Source organism: Schistocerca serialis, chromosome 11, assembly GCF_023864345.2.
Source record: "Schistocerca serialis cubense isolate TAMUIC-IGC-003099 chromosome 11, iqSchSeri2.2, whole genome shotgun sequence".
Lineage (NCBI taxonomy): Eukaryota > Metazoa > Arthropoda > Insecta > Orthoptera > Acrididae > Schistocerca > Schistocerca serialis.
Genome location: NC_064648.1, coordinates 102,588,800 through 102,610,787, shown reverse-complemented (window position 1 = coordinate 102,610,787; position 21,988 = coordinate 102,588,800). Strand labels below are relative to the sequence as shown.

General features: G+C 42.3%; 1 protein-coding gene across 1 annotated transcript in view; it reads right to left on the bottom strand.

The window, feature by feature from the left end:
• Nucleotides 1-21,988, bottom strand: part of LOC126426492 (TSC22 domain family protein 1-like) — an 81,983-nt gene that overhangs the window by 44,502 nt on the left and 15,493 nt on the right. The window contains exons 4-8 of the mRNA XM_050088401.1: nt 18,397-18,616; nt 12,210-12,472; nt 7,771-8,036; nt 7,083-7,236; nt 2,100-2,419 (exon numbers count right to left, since the gene is read on the bottom strand). Coding sequence (XP_049944358.1) covers nt 2,100-2,419; nt 7,083-7,236; nt 7,771-8,036; nt 12,210-12,472; nt 18,397-18,616 — 1,223 coding nt within the window. The remainder of the gene's footprint in view (nt 1-2,099; nt 2,420-7,082; nt 7,237-7,770; nt 8,037-12,209; nt 12,473-18,396; nt 18,617-21,988) is intronic.

Below are 21,988 nucleotides of genomic sequence, written 5' to 3'. Positions count from 1 at the left end.
TTTTGCATAGCCCCATAAAAGAAAGCCACAGGTCTTCAGATTTTGACTTCTTACAGGTCATTCACAAGGTCCACAATTTCCCAGCCAACATCCTGAAAACTTCTCATCCAACCAATTCCGCACAACATTCCCAAAGTAAGGTGGTGTGCCATCTTGTACGAAGATAATGTAGTTGCTGTTTTCCCATTCAGATACTGTGGGCCAAATGTAATTCTGAAGCATCTGAAGATATCATTGCCTGTTTACTCTGTCATGCAGGAGATATGGGCCAATTATATCTGTAGCCATTATTCTACAGGACACAGTCACTTTTGGACGAGAATGCATCTTCTCCACCGTAACTACACGATCTTGTGCAGTGCCTACGAGGCATGAAAACTCACTATCCTATTTAATGTTCTGTTCCAATATTATTCCACCAATATTAGAAACTTAACACCCATCCGATAATATCTAGTTACTTCCCACCCACCCTGTAATTAACCCACTCTGAAGTACTAAGTATTTTAAAATTTGTGACTTTATAAAAAGTGCATAAAATTAAACACCACTCCTACGCTAAAAGTATGGAATTCTACGAGATTTTATTTTATGAAATTCCCAAAATTCCCCGAGATTTCTGGGATTTTTCCAGGTAAAATCTAATTACCTGAGGATTCCAGGTTTTCAAAATAATTGCCATCCTGATCACACTTACAGAAAACAGAGTATATATTCCAATTACAGTTACCTTAAAATTGGCGTGTCACTGGGCACAGTGGTAGGGCCCGGATGTCAGCTATTTCTCGGGCTCTACGTGCTCACCGCATTCCCCACTCTGCGAACGTGAGCGGCAGAGCCCCGCCAATTGATACCGCCTACACTCTTCGGAATGGGAACAGGCGGGCAGGCCGCGAGACTGGTAGTGGAGGGGAAGGAGCACCAAATGCACACCGATTTTTGCTTCGGAGCACTCTAAAAGGGCCAAAGTATACATGCTGCTGAAGTTAGTCTTTGGTAAATTTTTCTGTTTCTGCACAGAAATATTGAAAATAAAGTGTCCGATTCGCAATACTGATCAAACAATCCTAAGCAAACTATTTTGTTAAAGGCTTCAATTCTTTTGCAACTTACAGCCTCAAGTTGTAGCTCGCCTTTAGTGATCGTAGGTATTGTGAAGTTTTTGTTCCGGGGACTTAATGTCTCACGTTACTGTAAAGGAAATGCAGCCATCTCACCGGTATAGTTTTCCTCTAAGAAAAATACTCTCTCGTCATAATTTGGTCATAAAATTTATAGCTCTTATTTTATTACAGCACTTTTATCAATGTAATAAGCTGCATTGTTATTTTTAATCACACATCTATGTATGTAAAAACCTGAGAATCTACAAATTTAGTTCTTGTAAAAGTAGAAAGACTGATAAACAACACTACAAACGAAGTTCGTCTTCAGATCGGTACTATGTTGTAAGACACACGAAGGTACTAATAACAAAACCACGAAAAAATTACTGTGTAGCAGAAAATAACACAGAACACCTTATTATTTCATTAAATTTTGACAACACTAGTGAAACTGCGTTACTCGTAACTGGCTCGTTTCCATTAGTGGTATAGTGTGTTATCAAAAATTCAGTTTTTTTCACCTCTTACAATTTCCTCTGCCACTCGACACGTGTGCAACCGAATGCTCGTCTTATTGCTATTATTCACCTGTAACATACGACTGTGGCTCATTTGTCCACCGCCGTCACTACGGCAGCACTGGCCCCCACCGCTGCCCTCTCCACAACCTAACAGCACGTTTGCTCAGCCAGTAAGTAGACGACCTGTTTCTTTTTCATTGAGTGCGCAGCTATTGACCGCACGAGCACGCGGCACACTGTGTTTGAGCTGGCAACTCTGCTGCCCACCAATGCCAATTGCAAACTAATTTTAATTGCAGTATAGCGTACCTACACCCAGTCGGACCAGTTCCACTGACAATCCTCAAATGCACGATGTAAACCTTTAAAGCAGCAAACGACACTCCACGGGAGAGTACGAAAAGGTGAAACGCTGGTGGCCGACCGAACACTTTTGAACAGGGAAGGTCATTTTACGTGCCGCGACCCTCACCTCTGGTAGGTGGTGATGGTGAAGTTGACCAGCGGCCCCGCGACCTCCACCGTCCTCCGCCTCTGCGCCCTCTGCTGCCGGTCCGACTCTGCCCGGGTACCCTCGTCCTTCGACGCCTTCCCGTCGCCGACGCCGAGCTCCCCGGAAGGTCTCCTCCGAGAAGGAACTTCTCCCGATTCGACGGACAGGTCGCTCGAACTCTCGGAGCCCTTCTCCGACTCGGTCGACGTCCCGTAGCTGGAAGCGGAGCTCCTCCTCGCTACTTTCACGACTTCCGCACCGACCGGACTCGTTTCCGGAGTGGCGCCGCCTTCGGAACTCTGAAAATGAACGTCAAAATGTTATTTCGCGAGTACGTCGAGACTGGAGTGACACTTTTAGCACGGACACAAAATTTCCAGAAAAATGCCAGTTAATATCTACTCGTGACATCATTCTCCTACCAGAAAGTTTGCACAGTATCCAGGTCCGTATTATGAACACAAAAGAAAGAGAAATGATCACTGCCACGTGTTTGATTGACAGCTCACTTTTCAGCTTCAATCGTGTTTTAATATCAATATCTAACTGGCACTCCAACACATATTCTTACCTTTTACTTGAGACATTCTTACTTGTACTTCGGAAACAAAAAAATTAAACCTACCAGTTGCCTGCCATTATCTTATTTCTGTCTTCTAAGTCCCCATTTATGTCATTCTAGATAGTCTTCTCAATATTCATTTACATCATTCTAGCCAGCAGTTCTTATCGTTAGGTTATTCATTATAAAATTATATATTAGCATACCTTAAGCGTTCTTTTAGTGATCACCTGAACCTCTTATAAGTGTTAGAACGCTGTAGTCAGTATTCTAATATTGATTTTAACACATCATAGCTTACACTTACGGTTAACTACCTCTCTTATTCTTACCCCTTAAGCATGACACTATCAACATTCTACAATAACTTCAAGGCAATACACATCCAAAAGGAATAACTTGTCATTATCAACTCTAAATAAAAATGGGGGATTTTCAACAGTTATGTTTCAAACTTTTGAGGAACATTCCTGTTAGAGGAAGCACAATGCATGCATGCTCATGTGTCCCCACGAGACGGTCTTAAATAAAGCATTGTACAGCCAACTTATACAAAACTATACAAATGTAAATAATTAACAGTTCTATGGAAACAATTCCCTCTAAATCAAATTAGTCATTATAGTATAGCAGCCATTTTCTACACGTTGATTTTAAATTCTCGTATGTCGTACTTTACTTTTGCATTTGTAATCTTAGAGATATTTCACAGATCTCTAAATGAATTAACCTCCTCGGCTAGCAATTCCAATGACATTTTCCCAGTGCCGTCGAAAAGTGTACCTCGAGATACTCCCTCAGGATACGCCCGTAGACTAACGTACCTGCGGCCAGACTCCTCCGATCTGCCACAATGGATCTTCATTTTTGTTTCTTCTTCTTCTTCTTCTTCTTCTTCATTCTCCAAAAATATTTGAATTTTTCTTTGTTCGTAACATACAATTTAAAATTAAATTTCCTTAAAATGAAGAAATCCAAAACAGCTGTTGAACCAATAATATTTTATTGTTTACATCAGGCATGCAACAGCTTTCTTCGCATCACGTGTCACACGTCTTCAGCTGCTTCCGTTTTTCCCCATCAGTGCAGCCTGACAAGCAAGATGGTGGTTCATGTCTGGATCCTAGTGTGTCTCTCATATTGTGAGGTCATTTTCCTCTTTTTAATACTTATTAGTTTTTTTTTTTTTTTTTTGCTAACTTCTTAGGTTTCCTATTTTATAAAGCGGGTCATGGAACGTTTGTTCCACATACAACATACAGAGAAGACAACCTTAGTTTGTTTACACTTTTTGCGAGTAACGCCCAGTCATCAGTCGGCCATTAATTTTTCCATTTTTGAATGACTGCTTATCCGCAACTGAACATACAATGGCTGTTCAGAAAGTAAGCCGGCTTTTCAAATTGTGCAGGCAACATACATTTGATTATTAATCTTTTTTTTTGTTATGTTGGTACACATCCTGAACGTATGTTCACAGGCTCAAACGTATAGCATACTTCATTTGTTATTGACAGATACAAAGGTTAGACATGTTTTAGTGTGCTCGGTGATTTTCGATTATTATAAATAAAAAAAATTTAAAAAATCAAGCAAAGAATTTGCATCAAATTGTGTGTGGAAAATTGAAATCAAGGACTCTAAAACATTTGAAATGTTGACAGTGGCATACGGTGAGTCTGTTCTAAGCAAAAAAAAAAAAAAAAGTAAATGTTTACAAGTGGTACAAGCTCCTCCAAGATGGCTGAAAAGATGCCAATGACGAACCTCAGTCTGGACGCCCCAGCACATCAACAACAGGTAATAACGACAAAGCTGTGAAGAAAATTGTTTTGGCAATTTGTCAAACTACTGTAAGAGAAGTTGCTGGTAATGTTGGCATATCGGTCGGCTCGTGTCACGCAATTTTATCAGATGTTTTGGGCACGAGGCACGGGTCAGCAAAGTTTGTTCCGAAACGTCTCAATTTTGATCAGAAGAACCGTCATACGAGCATCAGTCAGGAGCTCTCGAATGACGTCAATGACAAACCCGATTTGCTCGAAAGGGTCATAACTGGCTACGAAACATGGGTTTACAGTTATGATGTCAAACCCAGTCGTCCCAATGGAAGCATTCCGGACAGCCAAAACCGAGAAAAGCACGATAAGTTCAGTCAAATGTCAAAGTTTTGCTCACTGTATGCTTCAATTACCGTGGCATAGTGCACCATGAATTTTTGCCTCAAGGTCGTACGGTCAATAAGGAGTATTACCTTGACATTATGCACTGTTTGTGAGAAGCAATATGAAAAAAACAGGGAATAACAATTCGTGGCTTTTGCATCACGACAGTGCATCTGCTCGTTCATCGTTGCTTGCAAGAGATTTTTTTGCCAGAAACAACATGACAATCATGCCTCAGCCACCATATTCACCGAATGTGGCCCGCTGCGACTTTTTCCTGGTCCCAAAACTGAAGAGACCTATGAAAGAACGAAGATTTTCAATGACTGAGGATATAAAAGCCGCATCACTGGAAGTAATCAAGGCTGCACCAGAAAGTGCTTATGAGAAGTGCTTCGAGGATTGAAAGAAGCATTGGTGCAAGTGTATTGTATCTGAGGGGGATTACTTTGAAGGGGACAACATGAGTATTGATAAATAAATAATTTTTTTTTATAAAAATAAAAAGTCAACTTACTTTTTGAACACACCTCAACTGTTTACATAGCTAAATGTCTGCCAGAAGTTGGGATTATATTATTCTGAAACTGGCTGTAAACAATAAAACATTACTAGCTCAAGAAAGGTTGCGGTTTTCTTCATTTTGTGAAAATGGAAATGTTCAGTCGTGGTTGCCCTACGTATAGAACCTTTTGTTAAACTTAAACGTGCAACAGAACCTCACTCTTCTCCTTTTATCACTAATTCTCTCTGTTACTGTAAAGTTATGACTACATAATTTTAAACCAAGATAAACATTCCACATAAATCTACATCAAATTCTAAACAGCAGCAGAATTCCTCCCCATAACCCTTAAATTGTTTATAAAATATTTCCACCAGTCAAGTTGTAATTTTGAATACTTCCACATAGGTTGTTTATATGCACACTAGAGCAGTGGGGGTCTGGGGAGGGGGGGGGGGGGATGCCAATGTAAAAATCTGTTGTTCTCCCTCTTGCAACATACTTAGTTTCTTTGGAAGAGCAGAGATGCAAATCATCTGCTAAGTAAATTAGTTATTAACAGATGACAATATGTTTAGCCATTTTAGGACAAGTGTTTTTAGGGAGGGAGGGTGGATGGGTGGGGGAGATTAATATTTAATGTCCCACCCACAACAATGTCATTAGAGAAAGAGCACAAGGTAGAAAATAGGCTGTGCCCTTTCAAAGCAAACATCCCAGCATTTGCCTGAATCAATTTAGGGAAATCGTGGAGAAAACCCAAATCTGGACGGCTGGATGTGGGTTTGAACCATCATCCTTCCAAATGCAAGTCCAGTGTGCTACCCACTGAGCGACCCTGTTCAGTAAGGTATTTTCAGTCCACATGAACACTATTCTCAGTAAATGACAATTTAATTTACTTTCGTTTTTACCACTTCCTTTTTGAGCCTTCTGCTTAAAATACTGAGTTTTTCTTCCAAAATATAGGGAAATAATAATAATAATAATAATAATTATTATTATTATTATTATTATAATATTACTACTACTACTACTACTACTATTATTTTACATGACGTTCATAATTGTTACATTTGGTTTTAATGGCAACATACATACAAATACTGTGGTTCTGTTCTTAAGTGGCTTAACTACAAACTCCAAAATTCATTATCCATCACATCCTAAGAAGCACATTTTTTTCTCTCCTAAGTCACTTATTAGAATGTAAATATGCAGCCATACGCTAAAGAAACAGGCTTTGGGAGTGAAAATCAAGCAAGCAGATTATTTAAAATTTGTGCTTCCTGATAATGTTCATTTCTGGAGCTGAACTGCTTTGGGTACAGGCTCTTCAATTTTTACCTTCAAGTGTTTTCATTTTTTCAATGCTTTATACACCTGTTTATGTATTCTGTAGTTCATTGAATTCAGAGAAATTTTATTTGGGTAAGTTAGTAACAATGAAAAATGAGGCAAGTAACAAAAGTCTCCACATTTCCTCTACGTAGGATCACCCTCGATATCTGACGATCAACTAATGCACAGACCGATACATTGAGCTATTATGGAGGTTAATTTTCTTCAGTTTCACTCACTCACTCTCTCTCTCACTCTCTCTCTCTCTCTCTCTCTCTCTCTCTCTCTCTCTCTCTCTCCCCGTCTAATTCCTTCTCTGCTATTATAACTGCTGGGTAACTGCCAGCCAGCGGGCCACTGTTTCCTGGTAACATTTATTACCCACTTACCTTGACAACTTCGGCAACAACCACAGGTCGCTCTACACCAGAAGAGTTCCTTCTCACTACCTCCAATTCCGCAGCACCGTTGCTGCCGCCCTCCACATTCTGACGTTCCTCTGGTGGCCTCGAACCAGAGCCGACAGCAATCAGGTCCTCAAACCTGAAAAAGAGCCAAAAACACTCTTTTCAGCAAGAATAATTCGTCAGCTAATGAAGTAAGAGGGGGTCCTGAGAAAATTAATTTTAGAGATACAAACACAGGAATTTAATTTTAATCTAATGGCACAAAAAAAAAAAAAAAGACGATCGAAGTGTAAAATCAATGCGTTTAATTCTAGACCGAAGACTCGTAGGGTGAGCAGACTAGATATCTTATTATGTCTTACAATATCACCCCTAGCAATATTATGAGAAGTAAAGTTGGCCTATCAGCGACTCAGCATCCCCACTATATGGTGAGTAGCAACTTTCCTTCTCACGATATTGTTACATTCCACCTTGGATTTTCCACTGTTTGAATACCATACCTAGACTGTTTTCACAATTTTGTCACCCAGAATCCTGTCACAGTGCTACACGTTTTGCCTCCAACAGGCAATTCTGTCTCACAATTTCACAGTTATCTCGACTGGCTTTTCTTACATTATAAAACCACCTGCCCCGTAATGCCGCCTCGAGAGTTTGCGGGACTCACCCTTCCAGAGTGTCGATGGTCTCCGTGAGGTACGCCGGCATCCCCACATTGGCAGAGTGCGGGTCGTGGTGGTGGTGGTCGTCGTGGTGGAGATGGTGACGGTGGTCGTGGTGGTGCTCGTCGGCAGTGTGCCGGTGCCGGTGCAGGTGCCCCGCGTGGTGGTGGTTCAGCAGGCTGTGGCTGTGGTTCTCCTGCGACACGGACGAGTCTTCCCCGACGTCCGGCACGTCCGACGTGCCGTCCTCCGCAGGTCCGTCGTCAGTGTCCTGCGAATTGAGGTGTCCCGGGAATAACTCCACCCTACGAGTGCAGACTGCATTTTCCACACTTCGTACTTTTCCACGTGAGCTCGTAAACGAGTATGTAAAAAACACACGCGTATTCCAATGCAACACCGTGGCAAAATTTTGACGCATTGAGTCAAAAACTTTCAGAGAACTGCAATTAGGAACAGTTACTGTTTCTATGCAAGTACAAGCATAGGTGTCCCTTTCTACAAAATCACAAATATAAAAACGTTCTTCAGAGATTGCTTCAAAATTCTGACAACACTGCATTCAATTACGTGTTTTTTTATATACCGACTGGAATGCCATCTGGTACATATGTAATATGCACATAATGATAGGGGAAACGTTACAATAATGAAAATGTGGGCACGTTTTCAGGTACTAAATATATCAGGTACATCACTGTTACCAAAAATCTCAAAATGTACCTTTCTAATTTTCTTCAAATTTTTACACGCCACTGTAATAAATGTTTAGACACATACAGACACTATACTTCTTAATATATAATTATGTATATAAAACATAAAGTCTTGAGACACTGTTAGCAAACGGGAAAGTTGTATTTATGGCTTATTCGCTTATGATTAGAATACTACTACAGAATCTGAATTTGCAATAACAATAAACAGGGCACCAGCTCAGAGAGAGGGTGGGAGGGGAGATGGACAGAGAGATGGGACAAAATGGACAAATGAACAGGAAGGAGGAGATGGACATATGAAGATGATGATGATGATGATGATGATGATGATGATGACGATTGGTTTAAGGGTCACTCAACTGCGGGGTCATCAGTGTCCGTATATAGTCTCAATTTTTACACCGTCCAATTTTTTTCACCATTTAATCTAGCCACTGTCATGAAAGATAATGATGAAAACAACACAAACATCCAGTCCCCGAGCAGAGAAAATCCCCAACTCAGACGGGAATTGAACCTGGGACCCCGTGATCCAGGGGCAGCAATGCTAGCCACTAGACCACGAGCTGTGGACGAGATGGACAGAGAGAGGGGAGAGGAGATTAGGACGTATCTCCAATACCAATGCGTATTAGAAACGTATGATTTCTCTTTTCTTTCTTTTCCATTTAAGCAGATTGACTCTCAGAAAAGTGTGGCCAGGTACAGATAGTTCTAAAATGTATTTTCTTTCATTTTCTTGAACAAGGCACCTGAAGGAACAAACATTGTTTGCTTTTACAATGACACACCTTCGATCAAACGGAAGACACAACAGCTCTCTGAAGCAGGGTATTTTCTCAGACAGACTGAAGTATGCCATTGTTAAACCACTGCATAAAAAAGGGGATACGTCTGATGTCAACAACTACCGCCCAATCTCTCTTCTGACTGCCTTATCCAAAATTCTTGAAAAAGTAATGTACTGTAGAGTAGCTTCACACCTTTGTAAAAATTAAGTTTTAGCAAAATGTCAGTTAGGTTTCCAGAAGGGTTTTTCAACAGAAAATGCAATATATACTTTCACTAATGAAATATTAAATGCTCTGAGTAAAGAGTGCAGAAAGTTGAAATAAGCAGTTCACATAATATCCAAAAAACTGGTGATTTCTCAAACTGGGGAACAATCTAGAATGGGGTGCCGCAAGGTTCGGTCTTGGGTCCTCTGCTGTTCTTAATATATATTAATGACTTGCCACTCTATATTCACGAAGATGCAAAGCAGCTACTTTTTGCCGATGATACAAGTATAGCTATCATACCCGACAGACAAGAATTAACTGGTAAAATTGTAAACGATGTTTTTCAGAAAATCATTAAGTGGTTCTCTGCAAATGGGCTCTTATTAAACTTTGACAATACACAGTATATACAGTTCCACACAGTAAATGGAATGACACCATTAATAAATATAGACTTCGATCAGAAATCGGTAGCTAAGGTAGATTATTCAAAATTTCTAGGTGTTGCATTGATGAGGGGTTGAACTGGAAAAAACACACTAGGATGTGCTGAAACGTTTGAGTTCAGCTACTTATGCTATTAGGGTCATTGCAAATTTTGGCGATATACATCTGAGTAAATTAGCTGCTGCTGTTGTGGTCTTCAGTCCTGAGACTGCCCAGTATCTACTGCAACCTACATCCTTCTGAATCTGCTTAGTATATTCATCTCTTGGTCTCCCTCTATGATTTTTACCGTCCACGCTGCCCTCCAATACTAAATTGGTGATCCCTTGATGCCTCAGAACATGTCCTACCAACCGATCCCTTCTTCTCGTCAAGTTGTGCCATAAACTCCTCTTCTCCCCAGTTCTATTCAATACCTCCTCATTAGTTATGTGATCTACCCATCTAATCTTCAGCATTCTATTTTCATTCTCTGCTTTCGTTTGGCATTGTATTCTGGGGCAACTCATCATTGAGTAAAAGAGTGTTCATTGCACAAAAGTGTGTAATCACGATAATTGCTGGAGCTCATCCAAGATCATCCTGCAGACCCTTATTTAAAGAGCCTCACAATATATATATTCACTTATGAAATTTGTTATTAACAAACCGAACGAATTCAAAAGTAATAGCAGTGTACATGGCTACAACACTAGGAGAAAGGATGATCTTCACTACTCAAGGTTAAATCTAACATTGGCTAAGAAGGGGGTAAATTATGCTGCCACAACAGTCTTTGGTCACTTACCTAATAACATCAAAAGTCTGACAGATAACTATATAGCATTTAAAATGAAATTAAAAGAATTTCTTAATGGCAAACCCTTCTACTCATTAGATGAATTTTTTGGACATAGTAAGTGGGTAATTTCCCCAACCCCCATATATATATATAATAGAGGGAAACATTCCACGTGGGAAACATATATCTAAAAACAAAGATGATGTGACTTACCAAACGAAAGTGCTGGCAGGTTGATAGACACACAAACAAACACAAACATACACACATGTTTGTGTGTCTATCGACCTGCCAGCACTTTCGTTTGGTAAGTCTTATCATCATTGCCTTTACAAATGTCTGCTTGTGTCTGTGTATGTGCGGATGGATATGTGTGTGCGTGCGAGTGTATACCTATCCTTTTTTCCCCCCTAAGGTAAGTCTTTCTGCTCCCGGGATTGGAATGACTCCTTACCCTCTCCCTTAAAACCCACATCCTTTCATTTTTCCCTCTCCTTCCCTCTTTCCCGACGAACCAACCATTGGTTGCGAAAGCTTGAATTTTGTGTGTATGTATGTGTTTGTTTGTGTATATATCGACCCTGCCAGCACTTACGTATGGTAAGTCACATCATCTTTGTTTTTAGAAGGAAACATTCCACATGGGAAAAAATATATCTAAAAACAAAGATGATGTGACTTACCAAACGAAAGCGCTGGCACGTCGATAGACACACAAACAAACACAAACATACACACAAAATTCAAGCTTTCGCAACAAACTGTTGCCTCATCAGGAAAGAGTGAAGGAGAGGGAAAGACGAAAGGATGTGGGTTTTAAGGGAGAGGGTAAGGAGTCATTCCAATCCCGGGAGCGGAAAGACTTACCTTAGGGGGAAAAAAGGACGGGTATACACTCGCACACACACACATATCCATCCACACATACACAGACACAAGCAGACATATTCAAAGACAAATATGTCGGCTTGTGTCTGTGTATGTGTGGATGGATATGTGTGTGTGTGTGTGTGTGTGTGTGTGTGTGTGTGTGTGTGTGTGTGTGTGTGTGCGCTCGCGAGTGTATACCCGTCCTTTTTCCCCCCTAAGGTAAGTCTTTCCGCTCCCGGGATTGGAATGACTCCTTACCCTCTCCCTTAAAACCCACATCCTTTTGTCTTTCCCTCTCCTTCCCTCTTTCCTGATGAAGCAACTTTGGGCTGCGAAAGCTTGAATTTTGTGTGTGTGTTTGTGTTTGTTTGTGTGTCTATCAACATACCAACGCTTTCGTTTGGTAAGTTACATCATCTTTGTTTTTAGGTTCATGTAATATTTTGTTTGATGTAATATCTTGTATAGACACCATTTATTAACCTGACACATTCCACACCATTACGAAGTGCCGTATTCATAATCTATGGAACAAGTACTAATCTAATCGGCGACGATAAGTAGTCGGCTCCGTTTGGGTACACTCATCAGACGCTGCCCACCGCAGCGGAGGGGGGCCAACTCACCTTGAGAACCGCGTCCGCATCCGCCGCCGGGCCCTGGATGAGTTGCGGCTGTGGCTGCGGCAGCAGTAGGCGCGCCTTAGCGTCCAGCACGCCCTGCAGCTGCCGCTCCGTGCCCGTCAGTGCCCGCTGCCGGTCAGCCACCTCTTCCTCCGGCTCCTGCGCATTACTGCCGTCCGTCGTCTGGCCGGAATACCTCAGTTCGGTGGCCGCAGTCGGCTCCCCGGAGCTGTCGGACTTCTCTTTCGCCACGGACGAATCCGCCACTGCGAGCAAATGCGAGATCTCGGCACAACTGTGTGACGTAGCGAGTGGATTCTTTCCAGCTGTTATGCTTTTCTTCCCACAAAAATGATTTCTTTCACAAATGTCTTCAACAATGTTACTTTTGCGACATGGGTACAGTACCAAAAGTCTAAATCTACATCTACATAAATTTTCCACAATCCAACTTACCGTGCAAGGTGCAGGGTACTACATGCCACTAATAGTAATTCCCTTTCCGGCTCCATTCGCAAACAGAATGAGGGAAGAACAACTGTATCCGCCTCCGTACGAGTCCAAAGTGCTCGTGCCCTTCCTTCATGGACCTTGCATGCAATTCAAATCGCGGGACACAATCATTCTGCAGTCAGCTTCAGATGTAGGCTCTCTAAATTTTCTCAACAGTGCTCCTCGAAAAGAAAGTCTTCTCACTTCCAGGGATTCCCATTTGAGATCCCGAAGCATCTCCGTAACAGTTGCATACTTTCTGTACCTACCAGTAACAAATATAGCAGCCCAACTCTGAATTGCTTCTATGTCTTCTTTCAATCTGTCCTGGTGCGGATTCCAAACACTCGAGCAGCACTCAAGAATAGGTCGCACAAGCACCCCATATGAGGCCTCCTGTACAGATGAAACACACTTTCCCAAAAGTCTCCTAATAAACTAAAATTGACCATTCGTCTACCCTACCACAATCCTCAAGCGCTCGTCGCATTTCGTATCGCCTCGCAACGTTACCCCCAGATAGTCAAACGACACGACTGTGTCTAACAGGACACTACCAATGCTGTATTTCAACATTAAGAATTTGTTTCTCCTGTTCATCCACATCAACTTACATTTTTCTACATTTAAAAATCACTGTTATTCATAACACCAGCTAGAAATTTTCTCCAAGTCATCTTTCATCTCCCTACAGCCACTCAACTTCAGCACCTACGTACACCACAGCATCGTCAGCAAACAACTGAAGATTGCTGCCCATCCCATCCATCAGTTTCTTTATGTATACAGAGAATAATAGCGATCCTATTACACTTTCTGGGGCACTCCGGATGGTACCCTCATCTCTGACGGACATTCACCGCCGAGGGCAACATACTGGGTTTACAGCTTAGGAAGTCTTCGAGCCACTTCCATAATTGTGAACATACTCCATATGCTCATACTTCCATTAACAGCCCGCCATGGGGCACCGTGTCAAGTGCTTTCCGGGAATCTAGAAATATGTAATAGCTAATAGTAACTCGAGACTTGGCCAACTTAACTTTATTATACATTACATTCACTCAGTTAATCAGAATTCATTAATGTGGAAAATTTATCTAAAAACCATGCTGATTATAACTGTCAGCGATTTCAGATTTTGATGTCTTTTGTTCAAACGTAAACACACATCCCATTATGAGATTTTCACTCTGCAGCGGAGTGTGCGCTGATATGAAACTTCCTGGCAGATTAAAACTGTGTGCCAGACCGAGACTCTAACTCTGAATCTTTTCCTTTCACGAGCAAGTGCTCTACCATCTGAGCTGCAAGGACGGGGTGTGAATCGTGCTCGGGTAGCTCAGATGGTAGAGCACTTGCCTGCGAAAGGCAAAGGTCCCGAGTTCGAGTCTCGGTCTGGCACACAGTTTTAATCTGCCAGGAAGTTACATATCCCATTACTAACTTTCAGATAAAGTAGATAAAAAATATGTATAAATAATTGAAGCATTTATACAGCTAATGCTAGAAATACGTTAGCAACTTTTGCACTCATTTAGTTACTGAAATAAAATATTGGCAAATCAGACAGCGTAAGTCAATAGCAATTATTGTTGTATCTAAAAGTTCACATTTAGAATAACTTTCATTTGCTCAGAAACATAAATCTAAGTGCAATTTGTAAAAAAGACAGCAAGTAACGATAGTTGGATGTGTCGCTAATTATTGTAATCTTGTAAAAGAGAGGCTGCCAGGAGTTATTTAAGCCCGTCTGCAGCAGGTTACAAAACACAAATTACAACTCACTCAGTGTATCGAGTTTTATGTAAATTTCGCATCCAGGAAATGCTTCAGTAATTCGGTGCTTGTCTTTAATGATGTACTGTGAACTTGTACTTAATATAATAAACTGTGTAAACTGTGTTATTTGCAAATTATGCTTACTGTGCACAATGTTTACATTACGGTATGACTGCCTACTTGGAAGGACAGTGTAATTAGCATAAGCGTTACGATTTACTTGCCACACGTTCACTGTTGTAAATCAGTACACCTCTGTTAGGTTACTGCACTCTAACAATCGTCCTCATTACAGGGTGTCAATTGAGGGTAGTATGCGGCTTACATTTTATACGGGCATAAATTATAGTAAATGAGTCTCGATCTGTCCACTAACTGTATATTATTTAATATGAAAGTGCAATTAAAATGTTTTGGACTTTAAACCTGGTGTAGACGTTATCTGAAACAGCACATTTTTGACAATCATTTTTCAGGCCGATTCGACTGTAGCACAGCTACTGGAGGCAGGTAAACAGGGTAATGTTACAACTGGTTTTTTTTTCTTCTGTTGCATAGTGAGCTTCCAATTACCCAGGCCTACAACACTAAAAGAAAGGATGATCATTACTATTCTGGGTTAAATCTCACTTTGGCACAGAAAGGGGTGAGTCATGCTGCCACAAAAATCTTTTGTCACTTGGCAAATAGTACTAAAAATCTGACAGACAGCCAACCAACATTTAAAAGCAAACTAAAAAGAATTTCTGAATGCCAACTCCTTCTACTCAATAGAGGAATTCTTAAATATGAAGTAGTAACTGTAAAAATAAAAAAATAACTGTAAAATTAAAAATATAAAAATTAAAATATTAAAAAAGTAAAAAAAAAGAAAAGAAGAAAAAATTAATTATTTTGTGCAAAGAAAACTGATGTTAAACTGATACGTTCCACATCATTACAAAATGTTGTATTCATGATCTATGGAACAAGGATTAATGTATGTATGTATGTATGTATGTACACTACTGGCCATTAAAATTGCTACCCCACGAAGATGATGTGCTACAGACGCGATATTTAACCAACAGGAAGAAGATGGTATGATATGCAAATGATTAGCTTTTCAGAGCATTCACACAAGGCTGGCGCCAGTGGCGACACCTACAACGGGCTGACATGAGCGAAGTTTCCAACTGATTTCTCATCACTAACAGCAGTTGACCAATGTTGCCTGGTGAAATGTTATGGAGGCTCGTGTAAGGAGGAGAAATGCGTACCATCACGTTTCCGACTTTGATAAAGGTCGGATTGTAGCCTATCGCGATTGCGGTTTATCGTATCGCGACATTGCTGCTTGTTTCGGTCGAGATCCAATGACTGTTAGCAGAATACGGAATCGGTGGGTTCAGGAGGGTAATACGGAATGCCGTGCTGGATCCCAACAGCCTCGTATCACTAGCATTCGAGATGACAGGCATCTTATCCGCACGGCTGTATCGGATCGTGCAGCCACATCTCGATCCCTGAGTCAACAGATGGGGACGTTTGCAAGACGACAACCATCTGCAAGAGCAGATCGATGATGTTTGCAGCAGCACGGACTATCACCTCGGACACCATCGCTGCGGTTACCCTTGACGCTGCATCACAGACAGGAGTGCCTGCGATGGTGTACTCAACAACGAACCTGGGTGCACAAATGGCAAAATGTCATTTTTTTAGACGGATCCAGGTTCTGTTTACAGCATCGTGATGGTCGCATCCGTGTTTGGCGACATCACGGTGAATGCACATTGGAAGCGTGTATTCATCAACACCATACTGGCATATCACCCGGCGTGATGGCATGGTGTGCCATTGGTTACACGTCTCTGTCACCTCTTGTTCGCATTGACAGCACTTTGAAGAGTGGACGTTACATTTCAGATGTGTTACGACCCATGGCTCTACCCTTCATTCGATCCCTGCGAAACCCTACATTTCAGCAGGATAATCCACGACCGCATTTTGCAGGTCCTGTACGGGCATTTCTGGATACGGAAAATGTTCGACTGCTGCCCTGGCCAGCACAATCTCCAGATCTCTCACCAATTGAAAATGTTTGGTCAATGGTGGTAGAGCAACTGGCCGTCACAATACGGCAGTCACTACTCTTGATGAACTGTGGTATCGTGTGGAGGCTACATGGGCAGCTGTACCTGTACACGCCATCCAAGCTCCGTTTGACTCAATACCCAGGCGTATCAAGGCCAGAGGTGGTTGTTCTGGGTACCGATTTCTCAGGATCTATGCGTCCAAATTGCGTGAAAATGTAATCACATGTCAGTTCTAGTATAATATATTTGTCCAATGAATACCCGTTTATCACCTGCACTCCTCCTTGGTGTAGCCATTTTAATGGCCAGTAGCGTATGTGGCACATTTCATTACAGGATTGTTTAGTCAGTGGGATTGTTACAGAGATGCTCAACAAACTCCAGTGACAGACATTAAAAGAGAGGCCTTGTGCATCACAGTGGTTCACTATTGACATTTCAAGACGGTACTTTCTGGGAAAAGTTGAACAACATATTACTTTTTCATGTGTGTAACACGTTGTTATTACGTATTTCACTTCTTCCTGTTAAACCGATGAAAGATCATCGATGAGAAAGTTATTTAGGTAAGTAGTGTAAAGAAAGAATTTCCGCCTGTGCACAATCATTTTTAATCTACGAACAGAAGTGAGGACCAAAATGTGAGTGCAGACGATCGACAAAACGTGACAGTGACTGAGCACTTCCACCTGCTATGGAGGGGTCACTTACAATTTGGCGTCACGACTCTGACGTGTTACAGAAGGCGCAGACCGAGAGGGGCTGACGACGAAAGCTACGGAGTGTTCTGTAATTTGTCACTCACTTCTGTGATAACATTCTGTCATAAGCTCGGATACGTAAAAGTAGTCCGATAGTGATCTGTAACTGTTTTACGGGAAGTAAAATACAGAAAAGTTTATTAAGGGTTGTTACACAATTTTGTAGCTAATCGCTGCACATGTGAACACTCTTACAGCCCTCGACCCTCTGCAGAGGGAGATAAAGTTACACGGTACGACGAATGGCACTGCATAGCAGGTCCACAGCATCAATAAGAGAAGAGAAATGTAAGAAAATAATCAAGGTAAATGTTATCACAAAAAGCATCAGAATGACAGATCATTAGTAAAGGTTTTAGCTCTCTTACAACCCACAACTTGACTTTCAAACACTTCATTCCCACAAATAACTTGGAAAGGGACCACCATGAAAAAGTTCTAGAAATCAGAGACAATACAGTGGTTTACCAACAATCATCCTCCCTTCATGCCATTCGTGGATGGAAAGTGGTGGGGGTGGCGGAATGGAGGCGGGGGTGGCGGAATGGAGGCGGGGGTGGCGGAATGGAGGCGGGGGTGGCGGAATGGAGGCGGGGGTGGCGGAATGGAGGCGGGGGTGGCGGAATGGAGGTGGGGGTGGCGGAATGGGGGCGGGGGTGGCGGAATGGGGGCGGGGGTGGCGGAATGGGGGCGGGGGTGGCGGAATGGGGGCGGGGGTGGAGGTGGGGGTGGTGGAATGGGGGTGGGGGTGGTGGAGTGGGGGTGGTGGAATGGGGGTGGGGGTGGTGGAATGGGGGTGGGGGTGGGGGTGGGGGTGGTGGAATGGGGGTGCGGGTGGTGGTGGGGAGGATTGGTTAGTAGCACCAGAAGCAACCTATACCACAAGCTTGCAGAGTAAGATGCAGATGCACATTTTCCTAACAACTGAATTATTCCTAATGTATCCATACAATATATGGTCAGATCACAGCAAGCATCGATTTTTGAGATCCGTGCAACTTGTGGAGTCACAGTGTGGGCAACAAACCTACGACCACCTGCGAAACAGAATGTCAGAAAAAACGAACTCCTTCTTACCGAACTCACGGCTGTCGTACAGAGGGTTGGCTTTGCTGCGCACCTCCCCTTCCTCGTAAGACCACGGCGTCGGTGGCGGAGTCTTCGCCGAATCCCTGAATGCCGAGGGTGGAGCCGGGATCTCGTAGTGCCAGTCCTCGGCGTCCGCCACCACTGCGGGCGGGTCTGGCGACGGGGGCAGCTGCGGCGGAAGGTTGGCAGCCCTGAGGCTCTTCGGACACTGAGGGAAGACAACCATCATTACTTCACAGTCTGGCACAGTGCAATTAAATTGACAGTGTGATAAATGGTGTGGAGTGAAATGTAACTGCCTCAGCTCTGTTACAAGGTGTACAACTTTGCTTCCACCATTTTTTCCCTGACATTTGAGGCTTTAATGAAATTGGGCGTGCCTCTCGCTGTATTGCGGCCATTTGTCTTAACACTATGCTCAAATGCATTAATTTCGTTCGATAACAAGCACCTGTCATCGTTTGACTCGGTTTTAACACCTATCAGTACACGATGCCGAGCTGATCCCACCAAATGCAGAGCATGAACATTCAGTTTGGCAGCATGGCCGGGATACCCCCCAAGACTTTTTGCGTTTAGGGTTATCGTAACGAACCCATTTTTCGTACCCGGTCACAATGTGATACAGAAATCGCTTCTGTTTTTACCTCTGAAGCAACTGTTGACAAAAACAAACGCCGTTCGACGTCTCTCGGTTTCAACTCACACGGGACCCAAGTACCTTCTTTCTGAATCGTGCCCATAGCCTTGAGACGTTTTGAAATGGCTTACTGTGTCACTCCCACTAATCGTGCCAATTCTTCTCTAGTTTGACGTGAGTCTTCACTCGGCAATTTCTCCAATTCTGCATCTTCCAAAACTTTCTCTCTTCCACCACTATGCCAGTCTACAACATTAAAATCACCGTTCTTGTAGCGCTGAAACCACTCACGACACGTTCTTTCACTAATAGTGTTGCTACCATATGTACTCGAGAGCACTGTATGAGACTCTGCTGTTTCCTTCATATTGAAACATAACAGCAACACCTACCGCTAATGACGAGAATTAGGCTTGTAAACTGACATTTTCAATTGACAACAACTGTATGATGCAGACACAAATCAACTAAGGTTTGAATGAAGTTATGTTGACCGAGGTCCAAGCTAACTGCCAGACGTCTGCGATCTGTTTCTTTTGACTGCTACTTACCGTTGTCGCCACCTATCAGCAAACAGTGGAAGCGAAGTTGTACACTTTTTATAATGTAGTAAGTGATAAAAACAAAAAGGGAATATCCAAAACATAACTGCCAATACCAAGTAGCACTGGAGAACATGTTCTGCAAACTAGTATACAACTCGATAAAAATGTACATTTCACATTTGTTATTTATCCCAACAGTTGTTATTTTATCTGTCTTGCACAAATATTTCTCAGTTTTGATTATTTTTCAGTGTTCACTCTTTTATCTATAACTTCGAACTCGTAACTGGATAAACTAACAATGTCAACCAGTAATAATCATGTATGGAGCAGTGCACTGTGCACGTCACTTAAACCTCAGTTTTACAAAAATATCTACTGTAAAAAAATACAGCAATAGAAGTTTGCGTTCATGTGGCTCAATAAAGCCCTTAGTTAGTAAACAGATTATTAAATTATAAGAAATGAAAGATGACTACAGAAATGTTTGTAATTTCATCAGTTAAAAAGTCATGTAATCTGTAATACAAAGACTGTTGTAAAATTGCTGGTATTACACAAATTTAATTATATTTTAAGTTTTAACAAAGAAGGGACTTAAATTCATAATCAGAATGTTATAAAAGTTATTGCAGCTGGGACCATGTGTTCAGTTAAATTAGGTACTGGTTTGTTTGCAGTTCAGTATGAATTTTTCAAGTCAACACTTGTGTCAAAGTAGCAGGCTGTAAAAAATAGTTGTAACTGTGTTGCACTAACAAGAAAACATAAGAAAGAAACAAAGAGGAAGTTGTAAGGAAAGCATGTTTGGTTATTTTGAGATAGGAACACATGACCAGTTAATGCTGCATCCAGTTTTGTAACAATGTCCACTTGATCACTGGCTCACGCTGAACTATTTCAGGTTATCTTGCTAAGAAAAGCATCCACTGAGTGAATTTGTGAAAATATCAGAAGTATAATATTGCTTTGATGATGTAGGATTACATTAAGATGCTCAGTACACATAATTTTTTTTTCATTTAGTGCTCATCTTTGTGGGTCACTGGCACTGCTATATGCTCTAGAGCAGGTGGTCAACACTTTTTGACTACAGACTGATGATTTTGCAATTAGATTTTGTGATTAAGAAGAGTAAAAATGTCACGTAAAATACACAATGGAATGGTACTTCACTGTTCTAAGCTAAGTATGAAAGACAATTGTGTAATTAATCTTAGATAAAAATATTACATAATTTTTCAGAAGTTTCTTATACAATTGTCCAATTCTGATTAAATTACTTGTAACCTAACATTCAACAAAATAAAATAATATATTAATTGCTGAGACTGATCTACTGCTCAATGTTAAATTCTGAATTCAGGGAAAATCAAACAATGGAAAAGCGAGGTTGAAATATCACCAATATTAGAAACAGAACAACGGAAAATCCAGGATTGAACAATGGCAATATTATGAAAAGGATATACACTCCTGGAAATGGAAAAAAGAACACATTGACACCGGTGTGTCAGACCCACCATACTTGCTCCGGACACTGCGAGAGGGCTGTACAAGCAATGATCACACGCACGGCACAGCGGACACACCAGGAACCGCGGTGTTGGCCGTCGAATGGCGCTAGCTGCGCAGCATTTGTGCATCGCCGCCGTCAGTGTCAGCCAGTTTGCCGTGGCATACGGAGCTCCATCGCAGTCTTTAACACTGGTAGCATGCCGCGACAGCGTGGACGTGAACCGTATGTGCAGTTGACGGACTTTGAGCGAGGGCGTATAGTGGGCATGCGGGAGGCCGGGTGGACGTACCGCCGAATTGCTCAACACGTGGGGCGTGAGCTCTCCACAGTACATCGATGTTGTCGCCAGTGGTCGGCGGAAGGTGCACGTGCCCGTCGACCTGGGACCGGACCGCAGCGACGCACGGATTCACGCCAAGACCGTAGGATCCTACGCAGTGCCGTAGGGGATCGCACCGCCACTTCCCAGCAAATTATGGACACTGTTGCTCCTGGGGTATCGGCGAGGACCATTCGCAACCGTCTCCATGAAGCTGGGCTACGGTCCCGCACACCGTTAGGCCGTCTTCCGCTCACGCCCCAACATCGTGCAGCCCGCCTCCAGTGGTGTCGCGACAGGCGTGAATGGAGGGACGAATGCAGACGTGTCGTCTTCAGCGATGAGAGTCGCTTCTGCCATGGTGCCAATGATGGTCGTATGCGTGTTTGGCGCCGTGCAGGTGAGCGCCACAATCAGGACTGCATACGACCGAGGCACACAGGGCCAACACCCGGCATCATGGTGTGGGGAGCGATCTCCTACACTGGCCGTACACCACTGGTGATCGTCGAGGGGACACTGAATAGTGCACGGTACATCCAAACCGTCATCGAACC